Genomic DNA, 17289 nt, shown 5'->3' on the forward strand with positions numbered 1-17289 from the left:
ACTTCGGGTAGAAGTGCTCCGTTACTTTGGAATATGTTGATATTACAGTGGTGCTACACTTAGTAAGAAGCTTAAAAGACAAAACAGTTCTCGGGTGTTTCTGTGACAGACTCGGGCACTGCCCCCCCCAACTCCTCCACCACAGCCCTGAGGCGGCCCCCGCCGCCCAATCAGACACCGCCTCCCGCCTCCGCCCCGCCCTCCCCGCCGCTCAGCGCTCTCCTATTGGCGGGCGGCGCCGCCTCCATGGCGACGCGGCGGAGGGGCAGCCAAAATGGCCGCCGGCGGGCGGTGCGGGGCCGCGGGCTGGGCGCTGCCGGCCGCGCTCCTCCTGCTGCTGCTGGGCGCCGCCGCCTCGCCCCGCTCCTCGTCCTGTCACCACCGGCCGCCCGGCGGCGGGGAGGTGAGGCCGGCGCGGCTGGGGAGGGGGAGGAAGCTCGGGGGCTGGGGTCGGCGGGGCCGTGAGGAGAACAAGAGGGGAGGGTGCGGCGGCGCCCACGGCTTTGCTCCCCGCCGGCAGGTCGTCTACGGGGTGCCCCTGGCGGAGGATCGCCTCGTCAGGAGGGACGTGGGCCAGCGGCTGCGGATTAAGATCGTGTACGACAGGAGCGTGGAGGAGTGAGTGTGGTGTGGCGGTGACCCCTTTTTGTCCTTATCCCGCAGTGCAAACCCTATCGGCTAACGATCTTTTTTTTTTCCTTCTTTCTTTTTAAACAGTTTGCTACCAGAGAAAAGACACCTTATAAAGGTATGCTGTGTTTGTTCCCTTTTTTATTTTTACGTACGTGGGTGAAGTCAAGGCTTTATCGATGTGATTAAGGCTGTGGATACCAGCGCTTTAATATCCTCTGGTCAGGGAAACCAGGGTTTGGGTACAGACTGTTTCTCTCTTCCAAATCCTCCCACTGTTACGTTACCTATTATTTAATAGGTGCTTACTGTGTCCCAGCACACAAAGGTGTCAATAAGCAGTATCTGTATGGTTTTTTAAAGGATTTTCATTATTATTTTTGATACTGTTAGGAGTACTTTAAATGTGCCTGCTGGCGTCTTTTGATTTATTGTGCAAGTAGGCAGTAAAAGAGAGGGCAGCAGTCAGGCTTAGAGATCGCGGAGACAGAAGCTCCAGGGAAATTTGTGATGGACAGTTCCCAGTGACCTGTAAGATTGGGGCTGAAATAAAGTCAGCCTCTTTGAAGCTGTACATTCAAATTAATACTGGCTTCCATCTTGCTTTGTCATTCCAATAACAAAATATGGAAATGTTGGAACTAAATATTTCGGAACTTGGAAGTCTGGATCTCTGCTGTTCTGCTATACCACAGCATTAGCAAGTTTCTTGTACCTTGGTAGTTAATACTTGTAAGCTATGTCTGCACTACCACTGGGTGACTTTTATTTTTGTTCTATTTAGAACAAACTTTTTCCACAAGCTATATCTTACTTGGAGAAGACTTTTCAAGTGCGCAAATCAGCAGGTACTATATTGCTAAGCAGGTATGTAAAAGTTTGTTGAAAATCACTTACTGCATTCAATATTTAACGTTGCATTGTGTAGACGTTAAAGTAAGAATAGAATAAGAGCATAAGAAATGTTCTCCTGGATCAGACCAGTGATCCACCTGGCCCAGTGGTGGGAGATGCTATTGAAGGAGAATGCACAAGTTTGCTGACCTTCCCTGATCAACACCTATATTTGTTGTATCAGAGATGTTAAAGAGTATCATGCTGCTTATTTCCTTTTATTTGTACCCCTGTTTATGAACCTGTTCCAAATCTTTTTTTTTTGCACCTGTAGATACTCTGTTAACAACTGGAAGTATTGTCTGCCAGAGTAGCATAACGTTTTTCAGCATGGAAGTTACAACATTGCTATATTAAACGCGTATTACAGTGTTGTTGGATGCTGTAAGATTATGCTACAGTTTCCTTTTAATTCTAAAACGGTGCTAACTGTCTTTCATGTTTGATTGAAGGCAGTGTGCAACAAACCAATATTTAAGGAGGAAAGCTGACCCTCACAGATACTGCCGAGTGGCCTGTGCAAACCATACTAGGTGCGGGCCAGTTGTAGTTCCTGAAAAACACCTCCAGGTAAGCAAAACCATCCAGGTGCTCCTTAACCTTTGGAGGATTGCAGTTTGTGGAAACTACTTAAAATGTTAGTACTGCTAGTACGTAAGTGACTCATAAGTGATTCAGCCTGGAGAAGAGAAGGCTCTGAGGAGACCTTATGACAACCTTCCGATCCCTAAAGGTATATATACTCTCTATCAGGCAGTGTAGTGATAGGACAAGGAGTAGTGGTTTTAAACTGCAAGAGGGTAGGTTTAGATTAGATATAAGGAAGAAATTCTTCACTGTGAGGGTGGTGAGACATTGAACAGGCTGCCCCGAGAAGCTGTGGCTGTCCCATCCCTGGAAGTGCTCAAGGTCAGGTTGGAGGTTGGATGGGGCTTTGGGCAACCTGGTGTGGTGGGAGGTGCCCCTGCCCATGGCAGGGGATTGGAATTAGATGAGCTTTAAGGTCCCTTCCAACCCAAACCATTCTGTGATTCTGCAATTCATTTTGCAGGAGATAACTCAAGTTGTTCTATTCTGTCACTCAAATTCAGTTAGCAAGAGTGTCTTTAGTTTATGATGTTGAACCAAAAGTCATGGAAAACTGGAATGTTTACCGTTCTTTAAGTCTGTGATATAGCAAACTGTATACACATAATGAGATTCAAAGCTTATGAAATAGCATCTAGTTGCTTCATTATTCTCCTCAGTCAATTAGTCAGATTTTCACAGAATTATTCATAAGTTTTGATTTTTTGAATCAAAACAGTGGTATTCGATGAACGAGGAGCATGGTGCAGGAAATGCTTCTAACTTGTTTTCTTGCATGAATTTTTGATTCGACTACAGTATGTGATCACCAGATTTCTTTTAGCTTGACATTTCAACTGCAGCATTAAAAATATATTGCATTAAATGTGAAATGCAATGTCTGCTTATGTATATACTATTTCTGTGAGCCAAAACTTTTTAATTGATCTAGCTTGGCAAGCGCCTTTTTTTCAACAGCTGCCACCTTCCTAGCTTTTAATCAAAATGGCTAGTCATTTGAAAGTCGTTCCCTGGCTCTGGTTTTGTTTACTGTTGTCACAGGGAATTTTTTCGTCTTCAGCTATCATAGGCTGGGGTTTATTCTTGGCTTCAAGCTAGATGTGTTTTGTTCTACAAAATTTCTATCATAGCTGATATATTTTAATTGTTTCATTTGAACGTTGTCAAAGCAATGCAGGGTGTACAATCAGAACGAACGGCACTTTGGCTTACCTGACCAAGAAGGGGTTCGAGATGCTGACTTTGTGCTTTACGTCAGTGCTCTCACTACTGAAAGGTGTGGCCATGAGAACATCATTGCATATGCAGCCTACTGCCAACTGGAAGCGGAAATGGACAGGCAAGTATTCTGTCTGGTACAAACTTTAATTAAACTTTCAATTGTATATATGGAGTTGAATTGTCTGCCTGTGTAGTGTATAGGACAGTACAGTATTGAAATAATGACAAGTGCTATAATATATGTAATGACAAATGCTATATTCAGCACAGCATTGAAATAATGACAAATGCTGTATTCACGTAAAAGCACAGAACAATCAGGTAACGCTTAACTCATAAAACTGAGACATCTAAGTCAAAAGTAATCTTCTATTGTTACAGTCTGAATTTTGTCTCACAATCCTGCTTCTGTTGAAGAAAATGTCATACTTTCAAAAACTTAAAGAAAAATGCAAATAGACCCTGCTTACATGGCTTTTATTTCTCGCTTGGCTGTAGTCATTTTAACAGACACATTGTACCTCTATAATGACTACACCTGAAATTCAGATCTCCTATACTGTTGTCAGTAACATCTGTGCAACATATTGGTATACAGACTGATCCCATTCCTTTTCCCCTATTTTAGCAATAAAGTAACAGTATTGTTAACAGACTAGTTATAATTAGTTAGGGGAACTTATCTAGAAGCACTTATTTTTACATTAGTCTTTAGTTTCCAGTGTTGCTTTCTGCCTCTTCAAGTGAATATGAATTGAATTTGCTAGTATTTTACTGAAAACAATATAATTTTAAAACTGTCTTCCAGGCCAATAGCAGGATATGCTAACTTGTGTCCAAACATGATTTCAACACAAGCTCAGGAATTTGTTGGCATGTTGTCTACAGTGAAACACGAGATTATCCATGCACTGGTAAGGGTTGGTGGTACAGAATACATTTCCCTGAAATTTGTGCCTTCCCCCTCACATCTGTCCAGCTTATTGCAAGAGAAGCGTGTCTGGTGGGGGTTAAGCTCTTGCGTTGCCTCTTTCAACTTGTGTGTTAATAGCCTTGAGGTGTGGTACTTCAAGTCTACCTGCTGCGTACGAGAACTTTTCATGGCATTTGACTTGGTGTGTAAATGTCTTACCGAAGGTTTCTGTTTGATTTTTAACTTGCAGGGTTTCTCTGCTGGACTGTTTGCATTTTATCGTGATGATGATGGAAAACCTTTGACAACAAGATACGCAGATGGACTCCCTCCTTTTAATGAAAGGTATTTCATATTTTTGGACCTCTCAGTACTCCCAGTGAAGGATGTTTTCAGGTTGCCTTTTTAGATATATTCTTGCTGTGAGCCTGTTGAAATTCCAACTCGATACCTTTATTAGAATTCTTTGTATTTGTTATGTTCAAACATTGTTCTATTTTTATTTTAGTCTTCCTTTACGTTGGTATTAAACACCTTATAATGCATGGGGATGATTTAAGACACAATTTTTATTTATCAGGAAGCTTGAGGTTAAGCGTTACAACAACCCTTGCTTAAATTTTGAGGTTTTCTGAGCACCTCACTCAACTGGGACTTACATTTTCTGTAGTCTGTCTAATGTCAGTGGAGGTAGTTTTTTTTGAGGCACGTATCATTTGAGGTCTATAATTGCGCAGAAACGGCAATGCCTGTAGTCAGCTGCTTGATTTTTGACTTGTTATTGAATAAACAATTCACAGTACATTTTTGATAACTGTAGAAAATATGTCTTGAGTCTACAGACATCTTTTTAGTAATCTTACTTTGGCATGTTAGATCAGAGTTGGCTATATAATAAATCTTACAAAGGTTATAATGTATCTTACAAAGGAGAAGTGTTGCATAGTCAACTGAAACTTCACAAAGAAAGAAGTGGAGATTCTTAATTCTGGGTTTTAATGGAAATAAAGCTTTGCACAGTAGCATGTATTTATCAGAAAGATCTGTAACTAACACATTCTTCTTACAGTCTAGGTTTGTATCAGTGGAGCGATAAGGTTGTTCATAAAGCGGTGAGGTTATGGGATGTACGTGGTGGCCAAATGCTTCGCCATACTGTTCACCTTCTGGTAACACCTCGTGTAGTTGTAAGTGTTGATTAACTTAGTTGTATGCTTTGTATGCCATCACATTCTTGAGTCACAATTATTTCTTACTCTTTTTAAGCAGTAATAAGTTAACTTTAAATAGGTTTTTTTTTTTTCCTGAATGTATGGCCCAAAGACTATATAATTATGATGATATAATTAGTTGAAGGGACTATCCAAGGTGAAAAAGAAGTGAAGGAAAATGGTTGGCAGTATGAAATAAATAATTCAATAAAAGAGACAATGAAGGGATTGGAAAGTTAATTGTAAACAGTTGAGCAAAACTGATATTTTTGTTAATCTTACTTTTCAGAGGCTTTCCTGCAGACTTAGGCACCTGGTATTCCTGTTGACTTAACAGATAGTGCTGTTACTGTCTTTCTAGTTTAATTTAATCCTATTTAATACTTATCTTTTAAAAATATTTTCATCTTTTTTTTTGTATTTTTATGCATTACGAAATAATACATTTAAAATTTTGTCATGTTTAAAAAGAAAGTACTTAAATATTTTTGGAAATCCTTCTGATTCCGACACCTCTGACTTTTTTTTAGCATTTAAGCATATGCTAAGTGTAAAAAATAGGTACTGAAATAGGTACTGAAAATAACTTTAATCATATTTGTCCACAAATACTTATGAGTTGTGTTGAAATGTTTTCTTTCTAGGAAGAAGCTCGTAAACATTTTAATTGTCCAATCCTAGAGGGAATGGAGCTTGAAAATCAAGGTGGCATGGGTACTGAGCTCAATCACTGGGAGAAGAGGTTGTTGGAGGTTGGTGCTAATATTAGGGATGGAGGGGGATTTGGAAAAGCCTGCTCCCCCTGCCTTCATTTTTAGGTTTATAGTGGTAGTCACCAGAGCCTTGAAGATATAAGTGTGTAAAATACCTCACTGAAATATATCACAAACAGTGCTAAACTGGAAACACTCAAATGTCCAATTTCTAGATAAATATTATTTTACTTCATTGCTAAATCTCAGAGTATGAATTACAGATAAGATGACTACTAAAAAATGAAATCTCTTACTTTTGTCTGCTATTTGCCCTTCTGAGAAGGCACGCTTGCTCTTTTGGGGGAAGTGGTTATTCCTTTGAGTCAATTCAGTTTTGTCATGCTTTTTGATTGTTCTGTCTCACGATCTAGATTTCATCTTTTTTCACATGTCTCATTAGGGTTAGGTTTTGCTATCCCTATTCCAGAACCTCATCTGATCAAGGAAACACTTATTTTCCTCCTGACGCTTAAGCTTATTTTTATTTATAACATTATGTGATATTTTGAGCAGAGGTATAGTTTCTAATTATTGTATGAAGTAAGGTAAACTATAAGGTAAATGCGTTAGGACAGACCTTTTCATGGAAGTAAACGTGAAAAAATACATATTTCAGGAGACCAAAACAGCTGATTTTTCCTGCTTTTCAGTAGCCTTTCTTGTAGAACAGTAGTTCAAAGTCAACTAGAAGGGCTGCCATTAAAGTAAGGATAATCTAAAGGATTGAATAAGATTAGCCCACGGGGCACTATTAGCAGTCTCGTTTCCAGAGAAAGTTAGTATCTGGAAAGTAACCCATATGGTTTGGTTTTGGTCTTGATCCTTCTCTCATTAAATATTTTAGTGATAGTGCCAGATTTGCGAAGTCTGCAGATGGTAACTCTTCCCAGCCATGCTAGTGGAGAGGGAAGGCTGGAAGACTACACTCTGAAGAAATAGTAAGTGAGAAAAGTTTGGTAATAGGAATCCCAGAGCTGTGTAATTAAGGGTGAGCAACTTTTGTTGTAAGCCTGAAGCTTATTAGCTGGAAATGACTGAGCAGGAAAAAGACACATGGGTGTTAAAACTGTCAGTTAAGATGATTAGGAAACTCAGACGTGTCCAGAGTTGCTCCTTGAGGATGTTGTGGGCTAGTGTATTTTAAAACAAGATGGAAAATACCACTACTGGACTAGTAAAGCTTCATGTAGAGTTCTGTGTTCCTTTAGTCCTGTGTCCTTCTCTCCTGAAAAGGACTTCTAGAAATATTGGGAAAATTAAAAATCAGTCTTACCCAAAAAAACACACCACTAAATGAGCTTGGCTTTCAGCTTACCCAAAAAAGAAGACAGAAAAGGGGGCATGATTGCTATGAATAAATACACAAGGAGGAGTTTAGTTTACCTAAAGAAAAAGTAAGTACAGATTGGCCATGAATAAGGTTCAGCTGGAATTTGGAATAAGGTTTCTGACTCATGAAGCTTTGTAGGGCAGACTGGGAAGGGTGTTATACCTTTGATCCCTTTTATGAAAGAGGTTGGAAATGGAATGTCTATAATAAGAAGGGACTGGAACTTCTATGCCCTTGAATGCATGGCTCTAAAATGAAATGCTTCTTCAAAGCAGGTATTTTCTTACAATACTGATTTTTCAGGAGCTTACTAATAGTAACTTGTAACTTTCAGAATGAAGCTATGACTGGATCCCATACACAGAACCGAGTCTTTTCCAGGATTACCTTAGCATTAATGGAAGACACGGGGTAAGTGTTAATAGGAATAATAATGGTGTGGTGTTTTTTTTTGTTGTTGTTGTTCCAGTGTGTTTGTTGCACTTGATGTTGTTTGGAGTTGATGCACTTGTGTTTATTCATCTGTCACACAGTAAATAATTGGCATAACCAGCATGACATTAGACAAGGAGTTATGCGAAGAAAAATTAATATACAAGGTATATTTAAAACCACTCTTAATATAGCCATAAAAGCATGCACTGCAATGCATAGTTCTGTTTGCAGAGTCTGTTTTCTATTTTTTCTTAATGTAAGTCTTCTGTCAGTTCCACGTAGCACACATTTTTTGTCTTTTTGTAGATAGAAAGCATATATGGAAGAAAAGCAAAATGGCCTAAAATTTCATCTTTCTGTATGCATTATTCCTTTGTAGACCAAGATGCATTGCTGTCAAACAAATAAACAATGAAGTTTTCTTTTAGCTCATTGTGAGTTGAAAAATAGTGAAATTATCATACTTATTATTAGGCAGCAAGGAGTGTTATTTCCGTGTTTTATCATTCGAAAACCTTTAGGCATAGTATAAACTACTTTGAACTGCTCTTTTATTAATCATAACTCTAATTTTTAAATTGTATTCGCATTCCAAAATACCTTTACAGCTGGTATAAAGCAAATTACAGCATGGCGGAGAAATTAGACTGGGGACGTAATAAAGGCTGCGACTTTGTAATGAAGAGCTGTAAGTTCTGGATTGACCAAAAGAAACAAAAGTAAGTCTTTTTTAATATAAAAAAGGTGGAAGACCTGATGCTTGATTACATTTGTCCTTCTTCAAATGCAGCTCAGTAAAAAGTAATACACAATGCTCTCGTAAGAATCTTCAGAGTGCACCCAAAAAGGAGCACACCAAATGTATTAAGAACAGTACTATTTTAACCAATAAATACAAAGACGAGCATCTTAGGAATGTATTTGCTCTTTAAGAGAACTGTGTTTTTTTTGAGTTGGGGGGGAGGACTTCTACTAAGTGTTGCTTTCTTATTTTGTCCTTTTTAATTGTAAATGCAGCCAATAACATTTCACATTACTGGATTTTACCCAAAGCACAAGAAACAGGCTTTGTTTTGGCTATCATACTTCTTGTTTGTTCATTTCAGTACTTGTAAATTTGCTCCATAGCAGCCCTGTTTTGTTTGTAATTTTTTCTTCAAAGTTTACAAAACAATGTCACTGAAACTTAATAATTAAGCACATTGTGGCTTTGTTTGCTGACCTGATATTCTTTAAACTAGGAAGTTTATAACCAAATAACAATAATTAACCTACAGACAAGATATTGCTGTTTCTTTATGTGATTGACCAAATATGAAGAAGAGCAGGGATAGTCAGAAAAACTGCATAGTTAAATTTACAAAAAGCAGTTAATCTAATGTCACTTTTTTTTTGAGGAGGCAATTAATCAGTCCATACTGTGACACTTTGAGAAGTAATCCTTTGCAGTTAACCTGCAGACAGGACCAAAGAGCAGTAGCAGTGTGCAACTTACAGAAGTTTCCAAAGCAGTTACCTCAGGAATATCAGGTATAATGGATCTTAGTTTACTAAATAACTAAGTATTTGCATTACTGTGTTTTGCAGCCAGGATGTGTGTTTTTTCTTTTTCTTCTGAACTAGTAGATGAGAGTAGATATTGTGAAAAATGCATACTCCATTATAAGAAGCCTGGAGGCTTGGAAAAAAAAAAAAGCCTTGTGATTGTTAATAAAACAATAAGGATGTCGCTTGACTGTCTAAGCACGTTTCAGTTGGAAATGTTGCTGTGTAACAGAAGTCCCCCATAATGCTTTGTCTGAGGTACTTCTTCAGCTGATCTGTGCCCTTGTGTCACTGCATGCCAAGCCATTTGCTTCCCAGAGATGACCATAATTGCAAGAGGAGACAGGGGGCAGTGTGGGGCTAGGGAGTGTCTCTGTGCATTACTCATGTATTAAATAGTCTATGTTCATCTGGTTCAGGGGTATTCTAAGTTGCTGTTAATAGCGTTCCTGAGAAGTAGCTGACATACTTACAGCTTTAGTGATTGGTTCTATTAAAAAATAAATTAAATAAAAGCTGTAAAAGCAACAACAACAAAGTAACAGCTGTACACTTGTCTCTGCACCGTCTCACTGCCTATTTTGTTTTTGCAGTATTTTGACAATCTTAATGGAGTACCAGCAGAAGATTTGCCTTATTATGGTGGCTCAGTAGAAATTGCTGACTATTGTCCCTTCAGTCAAGAATTCAGTTGGCATTTAAGTGGTGAATTTCAGCGCAGCTCAGACTGCAGAATAATTGAAAACCAACCAGGTATGCTTCCAGGACTTTAGTTTTGTATTTAAGGGCCTATATTTGTTTATCTGGATTACCTTGTGAGCATTTGCTTCCTAGGTATATATGAAATAAAAAATTGCATAAGAGTTTTACAGAAATTATCCTCAAATAATCCAAATACAAGACGGAGGTTACAGGGGGAGTGTTGTTCAGTTGCTTTGGAGCCTCTGGAAGTAAATCTACTTTTCACCTTTGTAGTCTTCCCTGCAAAGCAGGGAGCCTGGCAAATTATCAGAGCATGGGCCTATCTCCTGGAATAGCACATGAACTCTCAATATAGCAGAGCTCCAGGACACTGCAGGATATTACCTGTGTGTGCAATTCTCTCAAAGCTAAATGAACAAACACGCTCTCCCCTCAAGCCAGCAATCACAGCTGGCACTCCCTGGGAGCAAACATTTCTGTAGAAGAGTGTGGATAGTATCTTTTTAAAAACTTCGTTTTCTTCATGCTTTACTCAGTCTGAGAATTATTGTTTTGAATATAATGATTAATGGTCTGAAACATCCCAAAAGTAAACCTGGAATTGCCTGTGGAGAGTGACTAATTATGGCAAATTTAAATTAATGTGGAGTTCCTTTTCGCCTAGTAAATTGAGGTTCAATATGTTCTTTCCACCTTAGATCCTACCAAAAACTATGGTGCAGAAGAATATGGACCAAACTCTGTATGTCTTATTCAGAAATCAGCTTTTGTTATGGAACAATGCAGGAGGAAACTCAGCTACCCTGACTGGGGTAGTGGCTGTTACCAAGTAAGTACGTGTGTTATGTGGGTTTTTTGCTTGCTTCGTTTTTGTAGTGACACCAAAGGGAGAAGTCTGATACAAAATGCAGGTTATGACTGTTAAAACTATGCACCTGGGCGCTGTACATGATATTTGCTTCCTGTAAGTCACTAGATTATATGACGTGCTTTGGAAGTAAGTATTTTCCAACTGTAAGTCTGTAGTTCAGGTCATGAATCAAATCAAGTGCGTGGCCACTGGGCAGACTTGTGTGTTACTTCCAGTCTTGCTTGGACTTTACCTGTCTTAACTGAGGACAAAGTGTCACAGGAATAAGTGAGAACAGTTATGTTGGAATCTTCTGTTGTTGAAGTTTTACGTTAGTTAAATCACTCTGATTTTTCTGCAGTAGAAAGCACTGTGCACGTGTCACTTTTCATTATCCTTCCTCTCAGGACTGTTTCACTTAATGCTGTTTCTTTCAAAGGCAGCACAACTCTAAAAGCACGCTCATTAGCAGAAACGGAATTTTACTCGGTCTCAGTTGATTATCTATATAATTGCATGAAAAGTGTACAGTCAGTGCTTTAAAGCATTTTTAAACGAATAGCTGCTCTGAGTGCATTAAAATACCTGCACTTAATCCATGCTGTATGCAGGCTGTTTACTGAATATTTTATCTCCTTATTGAAAGAACTTCTAAACCCCCAAACGTATTTCCAATAAATCATAATACAGACCTTACTTTTATTCCTTTATTTTAAGGTTTCTTGTTCTCCACAAGGGCTGCACGTTTGGGTCAAGGACACTGTGTACTTGTGCAGCCGCTCAGGTCAAGTATTAACTGTGAGCATTCAGATGAATGGCTGGATCCACGTTGGAAATCTAATTTGTCCAGCCTGTTGGGACTTCTGTGACTCCTGTCCCCCAGAGCGGGATCCTCCAGCTTCTAACTTGTCAAGAGTTGCACCAATTGGTAGGTCGTCTCCTGATTTGCTGAACTGAAACCTAGTATAAAATGTCTGAGAACACTGAAGGTTCGTGTCAGCCCTGACTGTCAGGGGAACAGGAAAGGAGAGCTGTGGCCTTGCTATTTCAAGGTCCAAGATGCAGGAGTTAAGGGAAGGTGGCAAAGGTGCCCAGTCTTCTCCTGTACAGACACACTTTCGTTTCTGGGATGAGGATAGTGGCTAATACAGGAGAAATGTGTCTGAAATGGAAATACTTTTGTCATGTCTGCTTCTGGTGATCATCCCAGAAGTCTAGATTTAGCATAGTAACTTCTCTGAAAAATCAGTTCTCTGTTCTGGAGAGCGTATCATTTTTATAACCTTCAAAATCATCACCTTGGTGCAAAATTAGTACTCGCTTGTGTAAGTTACTATTGACAATATTAATGCGGTAATCCAGGACACAAATGACAGGTGTCACTTTTTTTTTCTTTGAAGGGAGAAAAGAACCTCAAGTTGCTGACTACCAGTTACTGTTTTGTCTAGAGTTGATTATGTAAAAAGCCAGTCAGTGAAAGAGAACAGTCTTTACAGTATTTTTCTCTAGAGGCTAATTTTTAAGCCTTTAATCAATTTTATAATTGTTGGATGTGCTGTCTCTACTGCAGGTTTTGAGAAAAAAATAAACCTGTTTAGCTAACCTGTATGTTTAATTCCTTTTTCAACATGTTCTTGGGTTTGTGTGTACCATTTGAAGTGGTGTTACTTTGTCTTTGAAATGGCAACATTTCAGGGGTTGGTGGAACGACTCCTACAGATCAGATTTTAGCATGAGAAAGCTATAATGTAGGAGACTGACATCTCCCTCTCCCAGAGAAACACCAAGTGTGAATTCAAACAGATTCACATCCTAGGAGATGTGGGGGATTTTTTTAATATATTAATATATATGCTTATATATGTGCATTTATATAATATGCTTATATATAACATAAGATATAAAATGCTTATGTATCTAGTCTTCTGAGTCTGTGATTCTGAAATGCTGCTTATCCCCAGTCATGCCATAGTAAACTTCCTGTCCTTTTCTTGCCATACTGATACATTTTGCTCATTTGTTCTCCTAATTGTTCTTAGTTATTGCGGAAATTAATTTAATTTTAAAGGGAATAAATCATGTTATTCAGCTTTTATGAATTGCTGTCCTTGAAAACTAAAAGTAAATCAGTTCAGGTTACTACAAATATGTTTTTGCTCTCTGGTTATTTTATCTTCTCTTTAAATATGAAATATAAGCTTTATGCTGTCTTGTTTTTTATTTTAGACTTGTGCTCCTGCTCGTCTAACCTGGTTGTAACCCTTTGGCTGTTGATGGCTAACTTAATTCCCCTGCTAACGGGATTATTTCTCTGCGCATAGTTTCAGCAGGGAGCAAGAAGATGTTCCAAGACGTTATACCACAGTGTTGTACTTCTTACTGTGGAGCACTGAGTTTTTTTTGTCTCTGCAGGCAGCTGTCTTCTCCCGAACCTCATCTCTCCCGGCAAGTATCAGTGCAGACAGTAGTCGGGGAGTTACTGGCAAAAGCAGACAGAGTTTGAGAGGAGGAAAATTTACCTTGTCATCTCAATAAGTGCCAGTATTTTCTTGAATTGCAACCTTTGATTTTGACACAGTAACGAGATCCACTGTGCCAGCTGTGTTAGACTACCTGGCAACTCGATCAAGATTTGAAATGAGAACTCTTCTGTAGTAGAACTTGGGTTGGTTTCTTATGTTCTCTGCGTGACCGGTAGCAAAGCATCCTCAAACTGGAAATATACCTCAGTGGTTTAGTCAAAAGCCATGTAAAAATCAGTTGCTGTTACTGCGAGTAACTCAGACCCAAACAGGTGTGGGAGGTTTTTTGTTTGGTTTTTGTCCATTCTTACAATGTATATGAGTAAAAATAATTTAATGGAGTAGAACAGTTGTTGAGAATTGTTTCCACAACTGGCTTCTGTAGCTTTGAGGCTTCTCAGAATTCGTGTTTGTTTGCAGTAAGTTATTCACTTCTTGAGGTTCATTTAAACCTTAGTGAATGCACAAAGTAGACTTTCAGACTGATAACCATGACAACTGTATAGAAATCACATTTTCATTTAGCATGTGCCAGTTCTATTAACATCGAATTTTTGAATATTCTCAGAGTAATTTGCTGGGCAAATGCATTTCATTACTGATGCCAGTCTGTAAAATTGGGTGAGGTTTTCTGATTTATTTATTTATTTATTAAATAATGGCATTATTTCTTTAATAGTATGATCATAAATACATTTGTTTCACTTTTTGCTGAAGGCCAAGCCAGTAGCTATGGCAGCTATAATGTTACAGAACCATACTGACTCCTCTAGTCCAAAAAATGTATTGAGTACGTAGAGAAATGTCTAATCTGTCTTTTTTTTCCCCTTTTTTTTTGGACATACAGTTGATATTATAAATACTCAAATAATTCATAGCATTTGGATTATGTTAGAGAATCAGACGTTTTGAACCACACAAGGGCACACCTTGGTACAAAATTCATCTTTTGGAGGACAAAATCTGCCTGAGGTAGGAAATGAGCAAAATCTGTCTTGCTGAGGACAGCTGCTCTCTACGACTTGTGAAGGTGTTTTTCTTTGTTTCTGACCCTAGATGACATGTTACAAATAATCCTGCTTAGCATAAAAGAAACTTATGTGATCCAATCCATTGTCTGTCCTGTTTGTCCAATTTCATTCTTGAGAAGGTACAAAACTTGAGGGAGCAGATGGGCCAGGTGCACTGAAAATACAAAGATGGGAGAAGGATGATGATACACGAAGGCTTGATCCCCTTCTAATATGGAAGGGGTAGGGAGTAAAATTTCTTTAGCTACAATTAAGCTTGTTTAATAAGAACTTCCATTGTAATCATAAGGATACTGAAGAAAATCTTTGTGCCTACCAGATTTTTTTTTAAAGATGCTTTTATGACACTGCTGAGGTGAGTAAGCTGCAACCTAAAACTGTCTGAAGGCATCATGGTTGAGAGAGTACCTTGCACTGGGCTAGTTCCCCTTCTTAAGCGCAGGTTATGCACAGTTTGCTTTGCGTTAAACAAGGCCTAGGTTAGCCTTAAATAGGTGTTTCTGAGAAGCAATACAAATTAGGGATCAAATGCTTTAAATGTGTACAACTTTGAATTAAGAAACACTCAGATTAGTAAGTGAACACTGATAATTTTAATATATGCACAATCAACAGTCAGTATAAATGGATTCCTTGAAAGCGTAAAGGTTTGAGAATATGTATTAGGTCCCAGAGGTTGTGATTGTCTTTTGTCTGTTGTGCAATAATACAGGTTAAATGGTATCACTCAACAACAACGCTTTTTATACTTGAAAAGAAATTATTGGTTATTTTTTCTTACTGTGAAATATTTGCACTGTCTGAACTTTCTGGTTAACTTTATAACTGTTAAACATTTTTAAATGGTGTTAATTTATTGCGCTTGGTATTTGATATGCTAGTCTCCTGTCTGTGGAAGTGAAATTTGTTATATTTAAGTGAAATTTTTTTATCTTCTACGCAGTTGTTTATCTTCAGGGCTTTTCTCCTCTCTTGCTGAGAATTAACTGAAAACTGAAAGATGGCTTGAAACATTGATGCTTACCTACTTCTGAATTGTATACATTTAATTAAAGAAAGAGGCTGTAATGCGTTGTACCTACAGGGAAAATCTGTCTGGCTGTCAGCATTCATGTAGTCAGATTCACCAGTACCTGCTGAGTAGCTGGATTAGTGAGTCCAGTGAAGTGAAACTACTAAAGCCTTAATAATCTGAGATTTCAGTTGTAATTTCTTTGACATGCAGTCCTTAAACTGGCTGTGAACTGCAGAATTGGAAGTGACTTTAGGGGACTGGGGAGGGAAGGTTAAAGTAGGCAAAATCCAGCGGGTGACCTTCTGTCAGTAAGTTAGCAGCTGTAGCCTTGTTGGAACTGCCAAGGAGTGTGTCACGTTCACTTTCAGGTGAGAATGAACTGGTGACTGTCAAACAAGAGTTCGGGTAAAGCTGCCTACCTCAGTTCTGTTTGTCTTTCAGTTAAGCTTCTAACCCGTTGTTGTGAACTTCCGAGTCTTAAGATGAATTAAGTAAAAACATGTCTCAGGTTTTTAAGAGCAAAATAAACATAGTAGGGAGCATAAGCCATTTTTGAGTGTAGAACACAGCTAAAATTGTAGCTTAAAGCAACCATTCGTGTAGCCTTAAGTGTAGTTTCCCCAGTAAAAGTCACTACCAAATTTAAGTAAAAACAAAGTTTGCAGGCAGCTACTTTCAGTTTCCTGAACACACAGGGGCAAGTCCATCATATTGAATCTCTTACATGTGAAATCTTTTAAATAAAGCCCAAATAAGCTTTTGTGTTTTCACCAGGCTAGCTAGCATTATTCCCAGGACTTTTGCTGCCCTAAGAAATGAAGAAATCGTTTATCTGCAGCCAAAACATGCCCACTGCTTTAATGTTGTAAAAATATGTTCCATGTTTCCCTATGGAAGTAAATTAGTCTTGCAGCCTTCTTTGTCCCTGCCAGCAGTTCAAGTTTCTAATATTTCAATTAGAAGTCAAGGCAATTCACACTTAAGAAAAAATTTTTTAGCGTTTCAAACAATTACAAGGAGGAAGGATAGCTTTTGGCTGGAGTATGCAGTGAGTAAATAACACAGAAAAGCAGGCAGTTCATTTCTTTTTGAAATGAGGTCTTTGAAATGAGGTACTCTAAGGCCTCGGATATAGGTCGATTACCAAAACAGAACCTTGACCCCCCCCCATTAGCTGACTGCTGGTGCAACACAACTCATTATTTTTGTTGGGCTCTAGTAAATTAGGAAGGTTGATGTCACCTAAGAGCAGACATACCAACAATCCCTTGCTTGCAAGGGCCAGTTGTTTTTAAATCTTCCTGTCCTGCAAATCTTTCTGCTTTCAGTAGAGAGGAATGTGTACGTCCTTTCTTCCCCACGTTTCCCATGAATGACTTTCAGCCGAGCAGGTCAATGTCTTTCCCCTGCAAGATCTAACAACCAGCTTTTGCTTGGCTGAATGCTTGGGTGAACACTTGCACGTACCGCTCTCTGGGACTGGGGTCTATTTTGTATATTAAGTGATGTGATCTTACACCATCAGGCTTCCAAGTGCAAGTGTTGCCTTTTTAATGTGAAGCTTACCTTGGAGATAAAACAACTGTTTTGAGAGAACTGGCTGACTTTGAATATGTGTTTCCTATTTTGGTACAGAATGTAAATACA

At 38.7% G+C, this 17289-nt stretch overlaps 1 protein-coding gene across 2 annotated transcripts; it reads left to right on the plus strand.

Annotated features, from left to right (window-relative positions):
* Nucleotides 1-106: 106 nt before the first annotated feature.
* LMLN (leishmanolysin like peptidase) lies at nucleotides 107-15695 on the plus strand. Of its 2 annotated transcripts, none has more exons than XM_080600607.1 (17): nucleotides 107-403; nucleotides 521-618; nucleotides 718-748; nucleotides 1415-1497; nucleotides 1977-2094; nucleotides 3282-3451; nucleotides 4142-4247; nucleotides 4497-4591; nucleotides 5316-5433; nucleotides 6102-6209; nucleotides 7877-7953; nucleotides 8586-8696; nucleotides 9375-9507; nucleotides 10116-10275; nucleotides 10923-11053; nucleotides 11792-12002; nucleotides 13301-15695. In XM_080600607.1, exons 1-17 carry the CDS (start codon nucleotides 275-277, stop codon nucleotides 13393-13395), a joined length of 1974 nt encoding a protein of 657 aa, XP_080456733.1. In that variant the 5' UTR covers nucleotides 107-274; the 3' UTR covers nucleotides 13396-15695. The 2 variants fall into 2 exon arrangements, with proteins under 2 accessions (XP_080456733.1, XP_080456734.1); XM_080600608.1 differs by having other exon boundaries at nucleotides 9378-9507.
* Nucleotides 15696-17289: the final 1594 nt, after the last annotated feature.

The sequence above is a fragment of the Anser brachyrhynchus genome (genome assembly GCF_964034855.1).
Source record: "Anser brachyrhynchus genome assembly, chromosome: 7".
In the NCBI taxonomy this organism is placed as follows: Eukaryota; Metazoa; Chordata; class Aves; order Anseriformes; family Anatidae; genus Anser; species Anser brachyrhynchus.